Source organism: Podarcis vaucheri (assembly GCF_965113315.1).
Source record: "Podarcis vaucheri genome assembly, chromosome: 1".
Lineage (NCBI taxonomy): Eukaryota > Metazoa > Chordata > Lepidosauria > Squamata > Lacertidae > Podarcis > Podarcis vaucheri.
The window spans coordinates 136,740,015-136,763,046 of NC_138759.1; the positions used below are offsets into that span (position 1 = coordinate 136,740,015).

A 23,032-nucleotide genomic window follows, 5' to 3' on the forward strand; every position below is an offset into this window, starting at 1 on the left:
TTTTCCCCACTCAGGGCGGCCTGGTCTTCTGCCTGCCCCTCAGAGCTGGTGCATCATATGGGTCTGGGCTGCCGCGGCAGCAACCTCCCTCCTTGCCCGCACTCCATCAGTTGCTAAGAGCTGTCCAAGGGAGGAGGCCAGCAGCAGCAGCAGATACAGTAGGATATTTGGCTCTTCTTCCAAGCAGACAGAGCGAATTTGTGTATAAAACAAGAGAGGCACAATCTAGCAGGAGTCCCATTGGCTTGAATGGAAGAGTTAAATATATAAAGTGCTTAAATGTGACCGGGTGGTGCTGTGGCTGCTTATGTTTGTTGACATCCACCATGGCATTTAGTCCAACAGCAGTCAGGATGAGTTATCATCACAAGGGAACAACCATATTTTTAATGGAAGTGCATCTGGCAGATGCATGTGACAAATGCTCACAGGAATACAGATGGCTGCTTCCTTCCTTCAGCCTGGATGTTGATTCCAGGTTCTTCAAAGGAGATGTGGAAGTCAGGAAGCTGAGTAGGAATTTCACAATACTTTGGGGAAGTATCAAAACTTCACATTTCATACCAACATTTGAAATCTGTAAACTTCAACCACTAGCAATGACATTTCTAGGCTACTGGTAGTAGAAGAGGACACTGTTGATGATGTCAGTGCAAGAATCCAGTGTACTGTCTTTGAAATCTTGGAAGAAAGATGGTCAACAGAAGAATTTCACTAAATGCATATGAAGTGGACATGCAATTAAACATTCTTTTTCCATTGTGAGACATTCAGTGCTATCCTCATGCAGTTATAAAAAATGTTGCTTATGGCTCAGAGACTTCCTTTTCACTGCAACACACACACACACACACACACACACACACGTGTTTGATACTGGCCATTTTCCAACTCTAGGTATAACAAGGCAGCAAGTAATGTTTTCAACATTCTGGCAGCTTCAGACACTAATTCATGCTGTGGCTGCTTATGTGTTGGAGTCTTAAGTGAACAGTTTTAAGTCCAACAATTCTGAAAACTACTATGCTACTTCCAAGCATAATTGATTTGATATTCATTGATTTGAATTGATAAAATTGGTGAACCAAAGATGCATTGCTTTTCATGTTCATGAAACTGATGAGAAGGTTCTGTATCTGCTTAATTATTATTATTATTTTTAAAGTCTACAATATGTAATGGAGTTGAGCCTGCTGTTCTCTAATAATTAATCAAGATAACTGATATTTATGTGGGAGATGAGTGTGTTTGTTTCTAAAAGCAGACAATGGAAGCTTCAGCCAACAATCTGCATGCTTCAGATAAGAATCTCGTACTTCCCTTCTATCTTAATAAGAGACTTCCATTTAAGAGTTCCCTTTCATGGTAATCCAATAAAGATTTTCTCACACATGTGAATGTAATTAAAACAGTCATTAGAGTTTCTGATAAACCTAAATCTCCAATAAATGATTAGGAACGCAATTGTAGGCATGCTTCTTTGGAAGCAAGTCCAAGGAAACTTAGAGTGTAGCTTACTCCCAGGTAAGTGTGCATAGGATCACACAATGGGAGTCATATTCACACCATACATTTAAAGCACATTGTTTTCCCCCAAAGAACCCTGGGAACACTCTAAATGAATTACATTTTATCAGCTCCATATTATGGATAGTGCAAGACTGACCCATAGATTTCTTCTCCATATCTTTTGAAGTCTTCCAAGTTAGAGATTAAGCATGGTAATCGACTAAATTTCACTCAGAGTGGACCCACTGAAATTAAGGAGCGTGACTCAGTTAGGCCCATTAATTTCAGTGGCTCCACTCTAAATAAAACTTAGCTCAATACCACCCTCAGCATTTTCACACATTCAAAGTGTGACCCATCCAGCAGAGTAGCAAGGCTGCCAGCACCTGGGGTGGAGCTTTGAGATGTGGACAGTGGTTCCGCTGCCCTGCATGGAATTACTACCCAGATGCTTAGAAAATTGAGGTCATTTTAATGTGCTTTAGTTTTTTAAAAAACTTGTATGCTTTAAGGCAGGGTTGTACATTTTTCTTGATTTTGCTGTTTTACCTTTTGTAAACCATTTTGAATTTGTTACAATCACAATTACAGTTACAATACAAAGTTTATAAAATAAATAAATAAATCTGTGGGGTTTTTTTGTCATTGGTACAATGCACTTGCACGCCCAGTTCCAGTAGTGACAGCACAACAACGTGCCACCCAAGTGCAATGGAATGGCAGTTGCTTTGCTGTTGGGGAGACATACAGAGCTGTTTGCTTCCCCTTCCCTTTTAAATAAATCTGGCTAAATAGGGCATGCACAACTTCCAAAGCATACAAAACCCCCTCTAGCACCATGTTTGAATGATGCGTCCACATGTGAGGGATAGAACCATCTTGCTTATATGCCTGCTTCTGCTTGGGAAACTTCTACAGTAAGGAACAGCTTCTGATTCATCATAACCTAAAGCTAAAGATCAGGGTCATCCCATCCGTGAGGCGGACTGGAGCAGTCTGGTGGGGGAATCTAAGGGCTGCTGCTACCAGAGAAGTGAAGGGAAGCGGCTGCAGCAGCTTCTGGGTTCCAGCAAGACCTTGTGATATATTGCAGTGCTTTCATGAGATCTCACTGGAGCTCTGAAGCCACAGCAGGCTTTGGCAGGGGTGGCAGTGCACAGCATATGTGCAAGGCGGCACCTACCTGTTTCGCCTTAGGCAGTGATGCACTAATCAAGGTGCAAACAATATCCACTCAGCCCTTGCAGTGGGAGAAATGACTCCTGTTCCCAGTACTAAACATTGTGATCAAAGATGTAATAATCCTGCAACAAGAGCACATGAGACTGCACAACCAAGGCCTGTATTTAACCAGAGAAATTTGTCAGATTTGTAAGATTATGTGCTGCAACTCTGCTTCTCGTAGTGAAAACTTAAACCCATTGGCCCAACCACTTGTTTCAAACTTGTGCATCGCATTTGTGAACATTGTTCACACAGGATAGCAAGTGGAAAGCAAACGGGTTTAAGTCCATTCTAAGTCCATTCTATTGAATGATGAATGTGGCAAATGCTAAAAATTTAAATGACACTTGTGAACATGGATTTAGGCATAAAATGGAATTGCAACCCCCAGCCCTAGACAAACAGACAACAATTCAACATGTAGATAAGCTCCCTGATGTAAGTTTCCATTTAACTTATGAACTGTAGACATTACATGGAAATAATCCCCATTGATTCAAGATCACTGATACGTAACAACCCCCAGTGGCTTCTTCTTGGCAAAGCGGCTTCTGGAAGAGCAAGTAGATGTGGTGATGAGGCCAGGAGCCCTTGACCCTTCTCCTGCCAACTGATTTTCTTCTCAAAGTCACCCCAGCTCTTCCTCTCCCAATGCAGAAAAACCCTGCACAGAGGGAAAGTATATGGGGGATTAATGATGTTTAGTTGTTATTTTTACTATTTAAATATATCCCCCCCTTTCTTCAAAGAGCTCAAGGCAGCATATATGCTTCCACCATTTCTCCTCACAAGACCCCTGTGAAGTAGGCCAGGCAGAGAGACATTGGCTGTCCCAAAGTAATCTTTGTGGCTGATGGAAAACAGGTGCTGACTTGGGCTGATGGAAGTTGTAGTCTAAAACAGGCATAGGCAAACTCAGCTCTCCAGATGTTTTGGGACTACAACTCCCATCATCCCTGACCACTGGTCCTGTTAGCTAGGGATGATGGGAGTTGTAGTCCCAAAACATCTGGAGGGCCAAGTTTGCCTATGCCTGGTCTAAAACATCTGGATGGCACCAGGTTGACAAAGGCCAGCATAGAAGCAGCAGCCTGTGGTTGTGGGTGGGTGTGTAACACGAAATTTAACAAGGAATATTTCGATTAAAAGTTTGATCTCAGCACTTACCATTCGGTGCCCATTTAGGCTGCTAAAATCCCACTACAGCTTAATGTTCCTAATTAATTGGAAAGTATTGATAGGGCTGGTACTCTTTCCTCTCATTGCACCTCTCCAAAAAGTCATTGGAAAGAAGTGCCATATTTCTCAGCAGAAATAGAAACAGGAGCTGCATGCTGCCCTCACATATTTCGCTACACCGTTTCTCATACTTAGCAGGTTACCTTTTAATACATGAATGCGAAGATCTGTAAGATACACTGTTTAAGGAATTCTGTTTTTACCTAGTATGTCCATGATATTACTGTACAGTAACAGACTAGATGGAAAATATGAGTTTGGACTGGAGAGTATGAGATTTGCTGTCTTTCCAAGTCATGTATCTTCAAGTTAATTCAAAGCAGAAGTACTCTGTATATTCAGGCTCCAAAGCTCTTACCCCTTTCTATAATTTTTACAAACATATAACAGACAGCAAAAAGGGATTAACTAATCTAGCTAGATGAATTGCCAAATGCACCTGACAAGTTGCATATGGTAAGGCTTATTTTCCTGTTGCCATATCAGACAATATGAAGTTATGTACTACAATAGATATTGTTCATGCAGGCTCTTCAATGAAAGTGGAGCAACCAAGTAGTCACTGGGGTAACATTCTGAGATTGTGGTTAGACACAATGGGCTTTTGGTGGCCCCAACCCTGTAATTCTGATCACAGAAAGACAGTGTTAAGAAGGTCAGATAGGGTAGATAAGCTTCATATTTAAAATCTCTTTTGCCTGCAAAACAAAAGAGCTGGACAAGTACAAGAAACTTGTTGCCACAGAAATGAAATAGCTGGGGATCCTTTGTGAGGGTCCTTATCCTCCTCTCCCTTGGCTGCAGGTGATGACAACATCAAGGTGTCTGCATTTGAAAGAGAGCATTAAACTGGCAATCCTGGGATTGGAGTCTGAGAGAATGAAAGCCCTGACTTGCTATGGCATTTAAAAGCTAATGGGAGAGCAGGACCCTTCAGTTTTATATCCAACCTATTTATATGTGCATCTATGTGCTTAGGATTGCTGTGTAAACGTAATATTGACAAAATACAATAAACCCCATAAAGCTGAACATGCCACATGCTGAACATACCCACTTTGGGCATGCCAAGCTACCAAGACATTTCATTTCGTGAACACAGAAATGAGTTATGAGTTAATACGTTTGGCAGAGCTATCCAAACGAGTGCTGCAGTGATTACAACAGAACATGTGCAAACAATTATCAACTTTCAGTGCCAACAAAAGAAAACTTGAACTCCCCATAAGGAATATCTAAAAGTTCAGGACTAATTCAATGCACAAATCACAGAGCAGATATGCTAGGGTTAGAGTTCGAAAGCCTTCTTTGGGGGAAGACTGAGTTAGAAATAGAAATATTTTGACTATCTTCTGAACCTAGCCCAGGTAAAAATGTGTAGAGGTAGGGCAGAGGGTTGTGTGCTCAGACCTTGGCCTCTACATGTTCAAGGTGTTATTTGCAAAGCAGGCCATAAGTATACACTAGAATATAGTAGACATCACCTTGCCAACAAAGGCCTGTATAGTCAAAGCTATGGTTTTCCCGGTAGTGGTGTATGGAAGTGAGAGCTGGACCGTAAAGAAGGCTGATTGCCAAAGAATTGATGCTTTTGAATTATGGTGCTGGAGGAGACTCTTGAGAGTCCCATGGACTGCAAGAAGATCAAACCTCTCCATTCTGAAGGAAATCATCCCTGGGTGCTCACTGGAAGGACAGATCCTGAAGCTGAGGCTCCAATACTTTGGCCACCTCATGAGAAGACTCCCTGGAAAAGACCCTGATGTTGGGAAAGATGGAGGGCAGAAGGAGAAGGGGATGACAGAGGATGAGATGGTTGGACAGTGTTCTCAAAGCTACCAGCATGAGTTTGACTAAACTGCGGGAGGCAGTGGAAGACAGGAGGGCCTGGCGTGCTCTGGTCCAGGGGGCCACGAAGAGGCGGACACGACTAAACGACTAAACAACAAGAAGTATATACTAGGCTGCCTGTCCATTAATGAATGAATGGATCCCATGCATGTAGAAAGCTTCTCCAGTTGTATACGGGACTTTTGGTTTCTTCCACTCTGCACTGTATGTGGATGAATCCAGGGCCAGCCCACCCATGAGGCAAGGTGAGGCAATTGCCTCGGGCAGAAGGATCCACAGGGGCAGCAGATCCAGCCTCCAAGAAATGCTGCAGCTGCTGCAGCTGGCAGGAACAGGTGTAGTGCACTCCTTCAAGGCTGGATCTGCCCCCTCCTTGGCAGCCCCACCTACCCACCCAGTGAATGCTGCTTCTACAGAGGCCTCTTGGTGAATAGAAAGTGCTGCTGGTCTCCTCCCCACCCCTATTCTTCACTCACCCTTTCTTCCCAGGTAGGAGGGAGCATCATTTTGAGGTTCACCTCAGTTGCCGATATGTCTTGGGCTGGCCCTGGCTAAATGTTTGCATGTGGCCTTATTTTCCCCCCTTTTTGAATGGGAAAACTGAACGAGAGGGAGAGATAATGAGGCTAGCAGTCTCCCTAGTGAGTATAGCATACAGACCAGCTCCTTGGCTCCATTGGACTGAATCACAAAGTCTCTTCACAATAAAGTATGTATTGAAAAAGTGCTACTCCAGATGAAGACTCGAGAAAGAAGGGTTCCTAGCTGTGAACTGGACATGAACTTTCCCTAACTCAGAGGGGCATATTGCTCATCATGCCAAAACTTGTCTGAATTTCTTCAGTGGTTTGTGAGGCAATTGGAGGAACAGATGTGGCTGAGGGGGAGAAAGACAGACAACTGTTACGACACATGTATATGCTTAAAGGCCCTCTTAGGTTTGTGAACCAATGTGCAGAAAGGCTACCTCCACTCTCTGTTTTCCCGGTGTCAACTGCAAGAAACCAATATGAGTAAAGGGGGGGGGGGGTCCAACAATTGTTCTTCCACTGTAGGCTACAAGAGGAATTTTAATGCACCACCAGCCACACTTAGGGGTATCTTGCTATCTTCCATTCTCATGCTGGGCATGGCAGAACCACTAGGGCAGAGTTGACCCCCCCTTCTCGATTGGTTGCCACATACACCTTTATCCCAATATGCTCCTCTCCATGACACTTTGACACCCTGTTTTTGGTGCATGCTTGTGTGTGTATGTATTTACAATTTGTAAAGCAGTAAAATTGCATGTGTGTGTGTGCGTGGTATTGATTTTAAAAAGACTAAAAGGATGACAGCTAGGATGATTTCTTAGTAAACACGGTTACAAATTGGGCTGTAAATCCCATCTGAATTTCACATGATTTTGTCTGAACAATTTGTTTATTTATTTATGAATCTCTTACCATGAGGCATCCCTAAGTGATTTACAATATAATAAAAACATATATAAAACAGACTAAAGGTGTCCCACTGGACATCTGATGAGCTAGTCAATGGCGCAGCTGGATCCAGTCATATCTACTCAGTTTCCCTATCCATCTACAAAACTTTTTAGTTTAATTTTCTCTTCTTGGTCACTGTGTTATTCTGCTGTGTGTGATTAAAAAATTACAATAATACCTGCAGCACGAGGTTAGCAAATTGCAGTCTTGCAGCTTAACCTACATGAATCTCAGAGTTTATTCTGTAAGAAAAAAGATGGAAGAACCTTGGGAAAACATGCAAGGATTACAACTGGCTTACAATGTCATTGTAAAATTACATGTAGAAGGCATGGCAAGTGCACGCTTAGGTCACATCCACGCAGGACCAGTCCATTTGTGAGGCAAGATTCCTAACTGCCTCAGCGGCAGGGGCAGTGGATCCCAATGCAGTACTTGCTCCTTATGTAGATCTTGACTCACCCCTTCTTCCCTGGCGGGGGGGGGGGGTGCCACTTTGTCGTTCACTTCAGGCACCAAAAGGTCTTGGGCTGGTCCTGCACCCACAAGGCTTCCCCTAAGCAATGGCTTTCAACCCGTGTGCCGTGGCACCCTGGGGTGCCTTGAATGGTAGTCAGGGGTGCTGCAGGCAAGACTGGCCTCTGTCCCTCTTTCCTTCCCTCCCTCCTCTGATGCCCTCTCCTGTCTCTGCCTCCCAAAGGCTTGCACAGCTGTTTATTGTAGCAGCCCTGGCTATAAACTCAACAGGTGAATGGTGGCTCTGGAAGGCACCTCTCTTTGGAGCAAGGGAGACCAGGGGCAGCAGCAGTTGCCTGGAGGACTCCCAAGGAGAGGGGAGAGGAGAGGGGGCTGAGGGCACACTCCGCAAGGGAGAAATTCACAAAAGGGTGAGAGGCTGAAAGCTCTGCAGGCAAGGGGGGACATAACTGGGCTCCTGAGCCCCACAGGGGTGCAGCAGAAAGAATGTAGTTGGTCAAGGGAGCCGTGGACTCCAAAAGTTTGAAAACCTTCCCTAAAGAATCCTGGAAACTGTAATTTTTGGGAATTGTATCTCTGTGAAAGGTGACAGATCCCAGGATGCTTTGGGGGAAGTCATATGCTTTAAATGTATGGTGCAGATGTGACCCTAGAAAAGGATTCCTGGATCTTCTTTCCAAATCTTAGCATTGTTTACAAATTTGTATGCAATCATAAATATTTGGGTGGTGAAGGATGTATAAACTATTTTTTGCCACAGATCTTCATAGGGTTGGGTTCTGGGTTTTTTTAACAGCATAACCCTATGCATATTTATTCACAGGTAAAGTCCACTATGCTGATCTGAGTTCACACCATATGAAGCTTATTTAGGACTACAGCCTGATTATATATTATTGTATGTTACCTTTCTATAAAATTATTCTAAGCACCCCTTAAATAGGACAAAGTAGACATATTTTAAGTGCCTTAGAATTATAACATTTAGTCTTGCCCCAGAGAAAGTGGTGCAAGTTAATAAAGTTGATGTGTTTGGCAACTAATGGCTGGATTGCAGCTGGATTCAAGATTACTAGGCAGCAGAACTGAGAAAACATCCTGAACCATTTCAACTCCCAAAATGTTCAAGTGCTACAGAAAAAAGTCAAAGATGTTGTATATTAATCATTTTGTTCAAGTGGAACTGCCAGCATTTAATTCAACAGTAGCACCGCAATAGCTGGATCTCAAATGTCATCTGTACTGACATCTGCCAGGGTCACTTGTGACACGGGATGAACTGTTTTTCTTCTGCTTCTTTTCTTGAAGCACAGGACTGGATTGTTGGCTGCCACTGAACAAGCAGAACTCTCTTGGACTTCACTTCTGTTAAGTACATGGTAGTAGATAATTTCCTTTAACTGTTCTTAACCTAAGTCTTAGCAAGCAATCCAGCTCCTGCTGAAATTGACTGGAGAAGTCCAATTACTTTTAAAGGTTCAGGATTCAGTCCTAGCTGAGTTTTAATTCCACATAGCTCACTAATCCACAAATAACTTAAGGCAAACTTATTTTAGTTCCATTGAGATCAGTAGGGCTATAGTGCCTTACATACAACTTGAGTATAATTGGGAGATGAAATCAGTTGTTGCAATAACTAAATTTTAGTTATCATTGCAACCCACTGTTAAATCAAAGATCAGCTTTTTAAAAGTATTTTGGATGTCACAGAAAAACTTAGATTTCATCAATAAAAACTCCAATATGCTCCAACTGTAACTAATACCTTAAACATTATATGGAAGTTACATTTACTAAGTTACAAAGGAAACTTGCTCTCAAATAATAGGCCTAGTACTCAGTGGTGGAGCTTCATGCTCTGGCACCGGGGGGCGGAGAACAGGCGGGGGTGGGGCGGCGTGAGTCCTGGGGGCATGGCACACTGCCTGCAGGGGCATGGTGCCCAGTGCGGGTGGTGGGGGGCAGCCGTGATGGCACCCCACCAGGATCATGCTGCCAGGGGCGGGGCAGTTGCCCCCGCACTCCTCTTCCTCCACCACTGCTAGTACACTGCTGCTGTGAATCATTTGCAGGGGAGAATTTGACCAGAGGTTTCACACCAGGGTGTAGAAGAAAACAGTAAGTAACTGCAGCCACACTTTTCTGTAGTTGCAGGCAGATAAAAAAGCCAATGCAATTCTGGGCTGCATCAATAGGAGTATAGCATCTAGATCAAGGGAAGTAATAGTGCCACTGTATTCTGCTCTGGTCAGACCTCACCTGGAGTACTGTGTCCAGTTCTGGGCACCACAGTTCAAGAAGGACACTGACAAACTGGAACGTGTCCAGAGGAGGGCAACCACAATGGTCAAAGGCCTAGAAACGATGCCTTATGAGGAACGGCTAAGGGAGCTGGGCATCTTTAGCCTGGAGGAGAGGAGGTTAAGGGGTGATATGATAGCCATGTTCAAATATATAAAAGGATGTCACATAGAGGAGGGAGAAAGGTTGTTTTCTGCTGCTACAGAGAAGCGGACACGGAGCAATGGATCCAAACCACAAGAAAGAAGATTCCACCTAAACATTAGGAAGAACTTCCTGACAGTAAGAGCTGTTCGACAGTGGAATTTGCTGCCAAGGAGTGTGGTGGAGTCTCCTACTTTGGAGGTCTTTAAGCAGAGGCTTGACAACCATATGTCAGGAGTGCTCTGATGGTGTTTCCTGCTTGGCAGGGGGTTGGACTCGATGGCCCTTGTGGTCTCTTCCAACTCTATGATTCTATGATTCTATGATTCTATGAAAAGGAAAATATGTTAAGAGCCACATTTGCATGTGGGGTGAAGTCCCAGGGGGGTATCCCCAGAGAATCTCATGTACTGTAAAAAAAAATATGGGGCTGCCCTGTTAAGCAAACATACCGGTATATTTGCGTGTCGAGGCCCCGTGACCACTTAGTTCCCTAGGGTTCAAATAACTTGACAACACACAGAATATTGGTTTTGGGACCAAATAAGGCCACAACTTTATTGGTTACAGATGTGAAGGTTTGGCTATAGGCATTGGGGTAAGCAAGTGCGTATATCACGCCAGCCCGTCTGCTGGTGGTGTCACTAAGGGTGAAGCCAGCTGGAAGGGATGCCCTATAACCGGCGTCAAATTGGAGCAGCCCCCAAGTTGGAGGAGTGGTCTGGCCCCAGCCCCTGTCTGAGCACCGGACAGGAGCCACTCCTCCCAGATACTTTTAACAGGATACACTTTTACCTGTGGAGGGGCAGGCAGAGGCTAAACCTCCCCTCCAACCAAGACCTATGCTTACTCAATGCCTTACAAAGTTGTGACGATTGCTATGAGGAAGGCAAAAACCAAATGGCTGGTGCCAATCTGCCAGATGGGGAAAATTCCTGCCTGGACCCAAAATATGGTGACCAACATCATCCATAGCAAGGTTGTACCATCTGCAACATCCATAACCTGAGGGAGTGTGGGTAGAAGAACCGGCAGAGTGAAAAAAGAGGCCAAGATTCTGGCAAGCCCAGAATTTATCCTGGTCCTGGGTGCAGGGCCAAGTGCCACTATCGGGAGTGGTTTCACGCCCAGGGAATGCCCTCCAATTCCTGCCACCATTTGGCGGTGGGGGATGATCTGGCCTACAGTGTGCCAGTTCACAAGGCAGGCCTGGGGCACACCCACAAAGCTGCCCACCCAAGAAGGGATAAACGGATATAGCCCGCAGAGACATTAGCACTCTGCTGGTTGTGAGTGCTAGCAAGTCAGGAGTCTTCTAGGTTTAGTCAAAACATGCAAGAAATGTGACCATCAGAAGGCAAGCTCTAGAGAGGTAATGTAATGGAGAAAGTAATAAATCAGGATATGTCCCTGGTTCAGTTCTCATCCCTGCCATGAACAGACTAGTTGCCCTTAAGCAGCAAGTCATTCATTCTGTTTCAACCTCTCAGTCTTAATGTTAGGACAATCATTCTGACTTAACTTGCAGAGTTGTGAGGATTACACCAGGATAATGTACATGAAGCACTTTGAGTAAGGAAACTGTGTTATATAAATGCTTACTGCATCCCTCTCAGTAATAATACTACATAGTTCCAGCAAAACATTTAATCTGCATGCAATGCTAACTGCAAGGAACCCAGAGCTATTTCCCAAAAGGACCAAGCTAAATTGAATTCCACCATAACATCTACCCCAACTTACGTTGATAGTGTAAACTGTAATGATGTCAGGACATGAGGTAAGCTGTACTGGATATTACAGACTGGGAGGGGAAAACCTAACATGGACCTGGTGCTGCGGCAACAGCCACCCCCCTTGTCTTCCTTGTAATGTTTAGTTTTGTCTTGAATTCAGAGTGGTAGCATAATGGCATTTGAGAGTTCGAGTACAACAGAGCTCTGGGAACACCAGAAAACCAAGCATTTGCTTACATCACTGTGTGGTGGCTGGCGTCCATTGGAACCGGAAGGGCAGAAGGCAGGAAGCCCAACGGTACGTGGAGCCAGAGCCAATGACTTTTGTCCTTGTGCTTCTTCCTTGCTGAGTTCTACAAAACCTAACTTCCGTTTGCACTATGATTTCAAGTGATTTCAAATCACAGGTCTGAGTGGTGCCCCCCCACACACTGCCCATCCTGCCACTTTCCCCATGAAAACCTGGTGTTTACTGCTGAATATTCAGTATTCAGTTAGCCACTGCCAGGCACTAGAAATGCAAAGATTTCAGCTCCTGGCCTCACAGAGTTTCACTTCCAGCTCACAACAGTGGCTCTTGCAAAACATCTGATAACTCCAGGCAGCACTGCTGGGTCTCAATGTGTCATGGGAAGAAATCCTGTTTTAGTGAGATTTCCACATGACAGGGAGAAGGAGATAGCAGATAAATCAGTGATTGCACAATAATTGCACGTTGCACAATGATTTCCTGTGCTTGTTCAGTTCAGACATAAGGTTGCCCCTCCACTCTCAGGTTTAAAATTGTCTGCTGCCTGGTATTGAGGATAAAATAATTAGACAACCAACGTTATGGGAATCACCACAAGGTTCTAGGCTTTTGAGTAACTAGATCAGTTGATAGATGGCCATAGCACCGCTATCTGTGTTCCCTTCTTTGTTGGGAGAGACCATTCACTGCTACGTGAAGTGGGGAAATGGTTGCCAGTGGGGTGTGATTGAGGAGGCAAAGCAGATGCCCTGTGTCTACAAAGAGATATTATCTCTGAAGGAAAACCATAAGTGGGAGTTCACCCATACTCAACTGGCCCCAAATACTGCCTGGAATTGATGCAGCCTGAGTAGCTTAATCAATGGAACAAATTGTGCTCCCAGTCACCCACACATGTAATCCCAAGTAAATAAGACTGTCCACTGTGAGTAAGAGAGAAGAATTTATCTTACTGGGTGTGAGTTTTATTGGCAGACAATCCCATTGGGTAAGGCAAGTCAGGAGAATATCTTAAGCATGCTTGGGGTGGTTTCTAGAATAAACAAGGAATCTAAAAGGAAAAGGACTTTTTTTAAAGAGTCCCTCTGACTGTCCCGTCTGAAGCCCAAGAATTTGTAACCAGATGAAACGGAGGGCATTTGACCCCATTAAGGGTCAGGAAATGTAACTAAAAAGCAGTTAAATGTTTGGGTTAAACATTACCATTAAGCAAAGATACAGAAGGTTACTTATTTTTAATCTCCATTGGCTTATTAAAATCCCAGTTGAAAACCAGAGCACACACTACTGACTTTATAAAACAGGGAGGAGAAAAATCTGATGTCTAGCAGCCCATAGCATTTTCCCACTTAATGCTTTTGCTCTAGTGTAAAGATTAAAGATTAATGGGATCTCCTTGACTTGACAGACCCAAGCCAAGATGGTCGAGCTTGTGAATATCAAAACATTACATTGGTTTTCAATCTAAGGACAATGAGTTAGCATAATGTCAGCAGAAGAATGCAAAAGTCAGGTCACAGATGTGATTTTTAAAAGGCAAAGATTCATTATTGTGAGTTGAACCCATACCTATGTGAAAAATGTAATTTAAGAATCAGATTAATCATCTCTAAAATAGTATTCACTGTGGAAGAGCTTTCCAATTCTAGTTTTGTCCATTGATTTCTCCATTAAATCTTTGCTGGAGGCTAGACATTTGACAAAGTTCGCCCAGTGAGCATCACTGCTGGGCAGCCCATCTTTTTATCCATTGCATCACATCCACCACACATGAGTGCGAGTGAAGTGAACTGCTGCATGGCAGGCACAAGGCAAGCTGAGAACTACGATTCACCTCTGACTTTAGCCATGAACTCACTTGGTGGCCTTAGGCAACCCAGCCTGTCTCAGCCAAGCTCTCACAACAGGAAGATAACAATAGTGAGCTGCCTTGCAAGCTGAACCCTTTTCTCTCCCTCTGACAGACGTGTCTAATATGGACTTACCAATATTCACGAATGCTGTTTAAAGACTTTACCTGATATTAGAATTTACCGTATTTTTTGCTCTAGAAGAGTCACTTTTTCCTTCCTAAAAAGTAAGGGGAAATGTGTGTGCGTCTTATGGAGTGAATGCAGGCTGTGCAGCTATCCCAGAAGCCAGAACAGCAAGAGGGATTGCTGCTTTCACTGCGCACCGATCCCTCTTGCTGTTCTGGCTTCTGGGATTCAGAATATTTTTTTCTTGTTTTTCTCCTCCAAAAACTAGGTGCGTCTTGTGGTCTGGTGCGTCTTATAGAGCAAAAAATACGTAATTATTTAGCTGTTTCAACATTATACCAGGAAAGAAATTGTGTTGCTGTTAACAATTAGTTTGCAGGAAAAGTTTTCCAAGGTTGCAATCCTAACCCCATTTAGCTGACAGTAAGCCTTATTAAATGGAACAGAAATTACTTCTGAGGTGACATGGTTAGTGTCTGCAAGGTACACATGTAGAAAAATATCAAGCCATTTCATATCGGAAATTTCTCCAAAATGAATGGTTTTGTATATTAGGAAACATGTGAAAAACCAAGGGAAATTAAGATTGGCATCATGGGTTCTTTAGAAAATATTTCTATATTGCTAATCTCTATGCTTCCTTTTGGGGTAATTCATGGGTTCTGAACCTCCTAGCCATCTGGTATCCAAGTTGAAAGTCTGGCCAGATCAGTCTGCTGTTGACTGTATTTATGAATGGAGCTCCATTGTCTGCTAGCCAATCCTCCGGGACGCCCGTCCCCCCTCCCAATTCAGTTCTGGGAGAAAGTGGCTGCATGACCAGACTGTAACATCACCTCTTCCTTTAGGGCTATGATCCACACATGCAGGTGTAGCGTCTGGTAGCCTTTCCACATGCCTTCCCATAAGACACTTGATGTTCAGATTCAGAGTTTGTAGATGCCACTAACCAAATGTTTTAAATAAATTGTATAAGCAGTATACATGGGTAGATGTTCAACTCTGCATCTTTTTACAGAAAATTACACAACCAGACAGCAAGGGTTCCATTCCACAAATGAACGTTTAATCCTGAATATGAATATGTGAGGTATTTCCAGTTTTGGATGATTTTACATGTCTACTTTTGAAGATATTTTGAAGATTATTTTGAATTAGAGCACAGTTGGCAAAAACAACTGGAAATAATTGTGTTAGAACAAATACAATTTTGGAAAGGATTCTGACAATTATTTTACAACCAAATCATGAGGTTCACTTCTCAGTCATTCCCTCACTGGCATGACTTGGGACAAACCACATTCGCAGTTCTCTTATTTATTAGATAAAAATAAAAATGACGCGAGGATTGCATTGACAGAAGGCTTATGTCAAACTGAATGACATACTAGGGACTGTATCCAAATTTATAATTAATTAATTAATTGCCACTCAAAGCAATGAATTATAAATGTGTCATACACATTGTTTGTTGGGAGCATTTTCAACAATATTTTCAAAGTAGTCAATGAAGTTCTGAAGTTGATCTGGTTTTGAGTTTATTATGAGAATGCAAAGTAACATGGAAAGAAACTTGAGGAGGAATGCTGCTTGCTTCTCTGTTGCTTTGTGGGCATTCTACCTGCGCAACTCATAAGCTTGTATATTACTTTTGAGATGAACTGGACCAGTTGACCAGCTGTTGAGCTTTTTAAAGTTTCACCCAAAGTTTGCTTTCTTGCAAAATGTAGGAAAATAGAAAAGTTTTCGAGCTATTTTTAATGACATTCGTCAAAATCGACACTCCTGGCATAGGTTGCCATACACCCACATTTTCACGGACATAAAAAACCCGATTCCCACCCAGTTTCCGACGGCCGATTTCCGTCTGTGTCCGGGAAATCCCGGGCGCAGGGCAACCCTGATTCGCAACGCTTGGGCGGGATTGTGCAAGGCGGGGGGCTGGGCTGGGGGGGGGGTTCTAGGGGAAGCCCCGCAGCTCCTGCCTTGCCAGCCCAGGGTCTTGGGGTTCACCCCCGGCATCTCCTGGTCCCCAACCCCGCCGGGCCACTGCTGCCAGCCCGTGTCCGCAGCCTCGAGCTAGATGGACCCAGTGGTCTGGCTGGGGGCAAGGCGGCCGATCTGCCCGCTCCCTCCTCTTCTCTCAGCCCTTTTCCCGGACAGGGCAAGGTGGGGGGGGGGAAGGGGCCCTTGGGGGTCCGGCTCAGGTGCCACAATGTCTTGCTGTGTCCCGCTGCTTCAGGTTGTGCTCTGCCCCCCCCAACCTGGGCGGCTTTGAGGCTGGAGATCCCTCGGGGCGATCTGGCGAGGGTGCCCCCCCCGGCCCCCCAACTCGCCTCGCCCGCCCGCCCGCCGCGTCTTTTGTTCGCCCTGGAATGCAACTCCCCGCGACGTCACCCGCCGGCCCGGGCCAATCAGCGAGCGGCTGGCCCTTCCGAAGGGGTGTCCCGGCGGCTCCTCCTCGCCCCCCCCCTTCCCCGCGCGGGGTCTCCGGCGCCAGGAGCTCCATATAAGCCCGCCGGGACCCAGCGCGCTGCCCTTCTCGCCAGCTGCAAGGTCGGAGCCAGAGGCAGCCCCAGCGGCAAGAGGGGCGAGCAGCAAGGAAGAGGCGCTTTCTCCGAGGTCCGCTCGGCTTCCCCCCATCAGATCGCGAAGATGCCCGGCAGCCCCCCGTCCCGCCGGCTGCTGCTCGTGCTGCTGAGCCTCTCCTGGGGGGCCGGAGCCCAGAGCACCAAGGCCCCGGCCGAGAAGACCCGCCGGCAAGCCCAGCACATCGTCCAGCCCCCGGTGCCGGCCGGCCAGAGCAAGCGTGAGTGCTCCGAGGGGGGCCAGGGCCGGGACCCCTCCCAATCTGAGGCGGGGGAAGGAGACAGAAACTCCTCCGAGGGTCTCTCTGTTTTACACCCGTTTCTCCCTCAGGGTTTAAGAAACTCGGGAGAGCACAGGAAGTCTGCCTGGGCCAAATGCGCTCCCAAAGGTCCTTCTCCCATCCTGTAAACTTGCAATCCTGCAATGGATTACCTGGGAGTGAGCTCCAGTGAACTCACTGAATTGCAGTATCAGTTGGTCTTGTTTTAAAAAAATTAATTAAATCCTGATGTTTAGTGTCTCAGGCAAGACGCATCCAGTACCTTGCATGGGGCTCTGGCTATTTTTAAAAATATCGGTAGTGTCTGGGGTGTTGCTGAATAATGGAGGGTCCTTTCAGAGAAGAGACATCTGGCAATCCTATTGTGCTTTGGGCAGAGGTGTGAACTGATCTGGAAGTCTTCCTGTTCCTCTCCCTCAGCCCTCCCCCCAACCTTGTGCTCTCGAGATGTTTTGGACTTAAAGTCCCCTTGCAGTCTGAAACATCTGCAGGGCACCAGCTTGGGGAAGGACACTCTTGCCCAACTCCCTACCTGTTTTCTTATTACTTTAAAAGTAATTGTGCAGTGTGTGTGCGTGCGCAATTCAACACATGGGGTTTTCAGAATCCTGAAATATTTGCTTCTGCCTAAAGAACTGAGACATTTGCCAAAGTCCTTCTACTTAAAACCATCAGAAGTGGGAGAAAAAGCTTTCAAGGAGGTGGATGTGAGGGGAATGTTTTCTGGCACTCCAGTCTGTTAAACATGAAATACTCGTTCTAGGGAAATAGGGTGAATAGAATTTACCCATAACCTCATTACCAGGAGGCAAACCCTTATATACCAGGAGGCTTATTATATTTGCACCCCTCATTTTTGCCTCCTGGTATAAACAGGGCTTGCAGACAGGCTCCTCTCCAGGCCATGACAAGACCCAGGTCCACTTAAGTCAGAAAGCTAAAGTTAAATATCATTGATCTTAAAGGGAGTCTCTGAGTAAACATGTTTAGATTTGCACTGTGTTGATTTAACTCAAGTTTCCCATTTTTTAAATTCACGCACTTCCTGAACACAAGAGTGCATATTAATTGTTTGCTACAACAATTAAACAGGACAGTAGATGGCTAAATAAAGGCTCCAAGCTATCTAGGAGCCTAAGCCAACTACTCATGCAGCCCATAAAGCTATTGGACTACACAGTGATAAATGCTTAGAGAGAAGAGAGGCCACTGTGAAATCCATAAATTTCTGTTTGGGTCTGTTTTCTCATGAAAGGACACCAAGCAAGGTTACTTCCTCAAAGATATGGGTCCACTGCAGGTGTGTTGGTCTGTGGGGCAAATGTCCAGAACTTTCAAGAAGCAAAGTCGGCAGCTGCTCAGCCAAACAGTGTTTCTGCATGAAATGGAAAGGAACTACAGTGGTATCTCGGGTTACATACGCTTCAGGTTACAGACTCTGCTAACCCAGAAATAGTACCTTGGGTTAAGAACTTTGCTTCAGGATGAGAACAGAAATCACGTGGCGGTGGCGGGAGGCCCAATTAGCTAAAGTGGTGCTTCAGGTTAAGAACAGTTTCAGGTTAAGAACGGACCTCTGGAACAAATTAAGTTCTTAACTCGAGGTACCACTGTATCCACGCTGTTTAGTTGATAGGCTTAAATATCTGTAATATCCGGCTTGCTGTTATAATGCTTCCCTCAGAAATCAAATAATTGTTCCTTATGGATTTTCTTCTTCAGGTTAGAAAAGCAGCCTTTAAGGCAGTGAGTTTGTTAGAATGCCACAAATTACGTTTTACAAGTTAAATGCAGGATGTAACATTTGTTTTTCATTTTAATAAAAGTTATTTGAAAAAAGTGTCACTCTACCCTAGGAAGTGTCAGTGCTTTTAATGTAAAACTAAAAGTGAGGAAAATGTTTGGAACTGGAGGACTGGACTGTGTCTTGGCAAAGACACGCCTGCCTAGGAGAGAGAGTCTTAGAGTTTTGTCCAACTGCACTGGGGTCTTTCCATTGTCTTGCATGAAAATTTGGATCAGGCCTCCTAGCTGAGCAATCTTTTCCATCTGTTAATGCATTGCTTCAGAATTTGAAACCTCCCGTGGTTCAGTTTGAAACATGGTGGAAAAGAGACAGACAAAATCGTTTTGAATTCAAGCCGAGCGCTGATTATCATGCACCTAAAAACCTTCATCCTCTCACTGAGGTTTCAGGATGCAAAAGGAATGCAGCCTCTGGAGCTAATGTATATTCCATGCATGCCGAAGCTAAGATCCGCCCCACCCCCTTGCACATACATCTCCCCCTTGCTTGGAGAACCATTTGTGGTCCAGACAAATGGATGTAATTGAAGACTCCTCTTTCTTTTTCAGCTGGCTGCTATGATAATGGGCAGCACTATCAGATAAACCAGCAATGGGAGCGCATTTACCTGGGGAAAATTCTGGTCTGTACCTGTTATGGAGGGAGCAGAGGGTTCAACTGCGAAAGCAAGCCTGAGGGTAAGCAGAGGATTGCTATTACTACTACCACCACCACTCCTACAAAAACAATATTCTGGGGAAACTAGACATTTTTTCAAAACCAAAGATGTTGAGATAAACAGAGCTACTTTGTCTGAAAGTATCTTTAAAGGTAGCCTGTTCTTAACTCATTTTACTTCTTGACTATCCTCCCCACAACCTTGTTTGGCTTTGATACCTCTGAGTGTAGGACTGCCATACCTCCGGATTTCCCCAGACATTACTGGGATTTCAAAGGCGGAATTGATGTCCGGGGGAAATTCCAAAAGGCAAGGTGGCACTTTGTCCTGGATCTTAGGCAAGTCAGTTGAAAAATCAGTTTTTTTGCATTTTCATAAAAGAAAGCTCAGCAATTTTAAGGGGTGTCTTGGTTTTTACTTTTTGAAATATGGCAACCCTATGTGAGTGTATCTTTGCTTCTCCTGTCTATTGTCATGTGGAAGTCTTCTGGCCAACCACATTTTGTGCTCTGCACCGCTGCTAGTGAAGCAATTTTCAAACAAATTACAGGCAGCAAACCCTCTCTTACAATGATGTGTCTGCCAGGGAATCTCTGTGTGGTCAACAGAGAATGTTCCTTTCCCTGCCGCTCTCAGCAAGGGCTGTAGAAGATGTTCTAGGGCACACAGAACACTTTGGGCCTCATTGTCTGAGGAGTCTCCAGAAGAGTAGCCTGGAAATGCTTAGCGTTCAGTTGCAGAAAAAGCTTTGTGGGGATGGGCAGGCTCTCTCCAGGAGTTGCCTTAAATGTGTGGATTGGCTTACTTGGCTTTAAAGGGGAAGGAAAGACAAGTCTATCAGTGGCTAATATCTGTGATCACTAAACTGAGCCTCCAGATTCAGAAGCAGTCTACTTTTGCAGACCAGATTCTAGAGACAGGCAATGGGAGAGGGCTTGTTGGGCCTTGGAAGCTTCTGACTGGACATGGAGAGAAACAGGGTTCTGGAACAGCAAACTCTTGGTCTGATCCAGCTGGATTCCTCTTAGGAATGCAGGTGACAGGTGCTTTGGTTACACTGTGTGCAAAAGGACCCTTGAAATGATAGTATTAAACTAGAAGGAACTTGTGGGGGACACACACAGTGTGGAATAGATGGCAAAGTGTTAAAGCTGAGTCAGGCTTTTTTATTTTGGGGATATGATTGGCAGGAGGGGTAAAAAGCAGTCAGGAAGGGGAAGTTGAGGAGCAGCGTGCATATTAGCTACAGCCAGAAAGCAGATTAGCTGGAGATCAAGAAGCTCTCCCTAATGGAGTGATGGCTATGCACTTTTTAAGAGCAACCAGGACAGTACAAACCATGGCCATGAGGAATGCATGGCCTCTCTTGCAAGAAGACCTAGGGGATATTACTAGTAAAGAAGGAATCCTAGTCCATGAGATCGCATCTTATGCCACGAGGGACCTGAGGTGGGCTGAGTCATTCAAATCAAGATGTGAACTTCACTTGTGGGTGGGCCCTGCTTTGATCTCTGCCCATTCCCTCCCTGTTCTTCTTCCCTTTCACTCCACCATACAGGTTTCCTTCTCTGACCCAACTTGTGTGTTTCTAGGGCTCCCTTCTTTTGCTCTTTCCGTCTTAGGCCCTCTAGGATCTAAGAAGCTGAGCCAAGTGCAGCCAGAGACTTTTCCTGCCTGTCTCGCCTCCTAGGTGACCCAGTCACCACCCCTGATCCCTTTATGCATGACAATTTGAATGGTTGGGGAAGGGGATATGAACCTGCCTGCTACATATTCTGCTATGGTGATCTACTCTTTCCTTCCCACTCAGCGGAAGAAACCTGCTTTGACAAATACACTGGAGCTACATATCGAGTCGGGGAGACTTATGAACGACCGAAGGACTCCATGATCTGGGACTGTACTTGCATTGGGGCTGGCCGTGGTAGAATCAGCTGCACTATTGCAAGTACGTATTGGAGATGGAGAGGTGCCTAGGTGCTCAAAGGCAAATGTCTTATGTGCTCAAGACATTTACTGACACTGTTGGGGCATTACAGAAGTCCACCATTGCCCACCACCAAATTGCAGGAATAGCAAACAATGTCACAAGTCTGTAAGGAATTTTCTCAGTGGAAAAATTCACAGTTCAGTCAGGAACTTAGCATGTGAATGCTATAGAGAAGCCACAAGGTTTCCATTGTCTACCCCAATATCAGAATAAGGAGTTATTCATGATTATAACTACTATTTAAAGAGAAGCAACTTGCCTTTATGACATGCAAACTTTATGAATAAGTGTTTTTATTTGTTGATATGCATAAAAGAAAATATTTATTGAGTCAATTATTTATTTTTAGTGGATACTTATAGGTATTCTTTCTATCAAATGATTAGCTTTCATTTCCATTTGGTGCAAAGAATTTGAACCATAAATTTCACTGTAATGTAATATGCATAAAAAAACCAAGAGCAGAGAGATTATCTCTAGTGGAAATGTGCAAGAAGATTGAGGAGGTGTAGGTTTGGCTTGTGTAGTCAACCCTTCCTGTGAGTCCTCGCAGGAGCACTCCTGCCCTAGAGGGTGGCCCAACTGGGGCTGAGTGCCCAGATTGGGAGCCCCAATCGGCCTGGTTGGGGCAGGTGCGAATGGTGCAGGCCAACGTGATCTGAGAGGATGACGGACCAAACACTCCATAGAATTGAATTGGGTGGTGTATGTGGGTGAAGACCTGTGGGGGAATAGTTTCTTTGGGGTCATTTATCAGTGTAAGAGGGTTTTTATTGCTGTTTAAGAAGGTTTACTGTTTGAGAGTTTTTTGTTGTTGCTGTTTGAGGAGGTTTTCATATTCTGTTCAAATAACACCCCCCCCCCCTTTTACATATTGTCTACCAAAGATCCTATAAAGAACCTGCAGTGTTAATTGGCAACACAGCAATCTCTGCTACAAATGTAAGGTTTTCCAGATTGAAACATAAGACATTTCTGATATTACAGGAATTTGCCAAATTGTGGTCATTAGACATTTCTTCAACTTAAGTGATGCTTATTTCTGTTGCCCATTTTGGAAAAGAGCTCAGACTGTTCCTCTAAGAAGGACTGCCTGGTGGGACTGTTGAGGGAAATGGCTGCTTTATATAACACCTCACACTGGTCTGCAGGGCAACTGAATTGGATACAGGATTCTAGGGAGTCACTGATGCTTCTGCTCATCTATGGGGAGGAGCCATCTTTCAATGGTAGGGCATCTGCTCAGCGTTGGAGCCCAAGGGGGGCGCAGTGTGGAGGGTGCCCTCCCAGGCATGGGATAGCCGCTCGGGTGCACGGAGCGCTGCGTGTGCTCTGCAGCCAGGGGCGGAGTGAGCCACCAATGGCAGACATTCAGCCCGCCGCCCGCCCGTGACTCCCAAGCCTCCCCCAGCTGTTAAAATGAAAGGGGAAGAGGGGAATTCCGCCGGCAAAGCAGCACAGCTCCCCCCTTCCCCCGATGGCTTGGGATAGGCTTGGCAGTTGCGGGCGTGCTG

At 45.0% G+C, this 23,032-nt stretch overlaps 1 protein-coding gene across 8 annotated transcripts in view; it reads left to right on the top strand.

Annotated features, from left to right (window-relative positions):
• The first annotated feature begins 16,804 nt into the window (after positions 1–16,804).
• Positions 16,805–23,032, top strand: part of FN1 (fibronectin 1) — a 76,329-nt gene continuing 70,101 nt past the window's right edge. For 2 of the 8 annotated variants that reach the window (XM_082221457.1, XM_082221455.1), the window contains exons 1-3: positions 16,808–17,003; positions 19,419–19,547; positions 21,339–21,476. In XM_082221457.1, coding sequence (XP_082077583.1) covers positions 16,850–17,003; positions 19,419–19,547; positions 21,339–21,476 — 421 coding nt within the window. In that variant the 5' untranslated portion in view covers positions 16,808–16,849. Of the gene's footprint in view, positions 17,004–19,418; positions 19,548–21,338; positions 21,477–23,032 lie in introns of all 8 variants that reach the window. The other 6 variants (XM_082221452.1, XM_082221453.1, XM_082221454.1 and 3 more) reach the window with 6 other exon arrangements.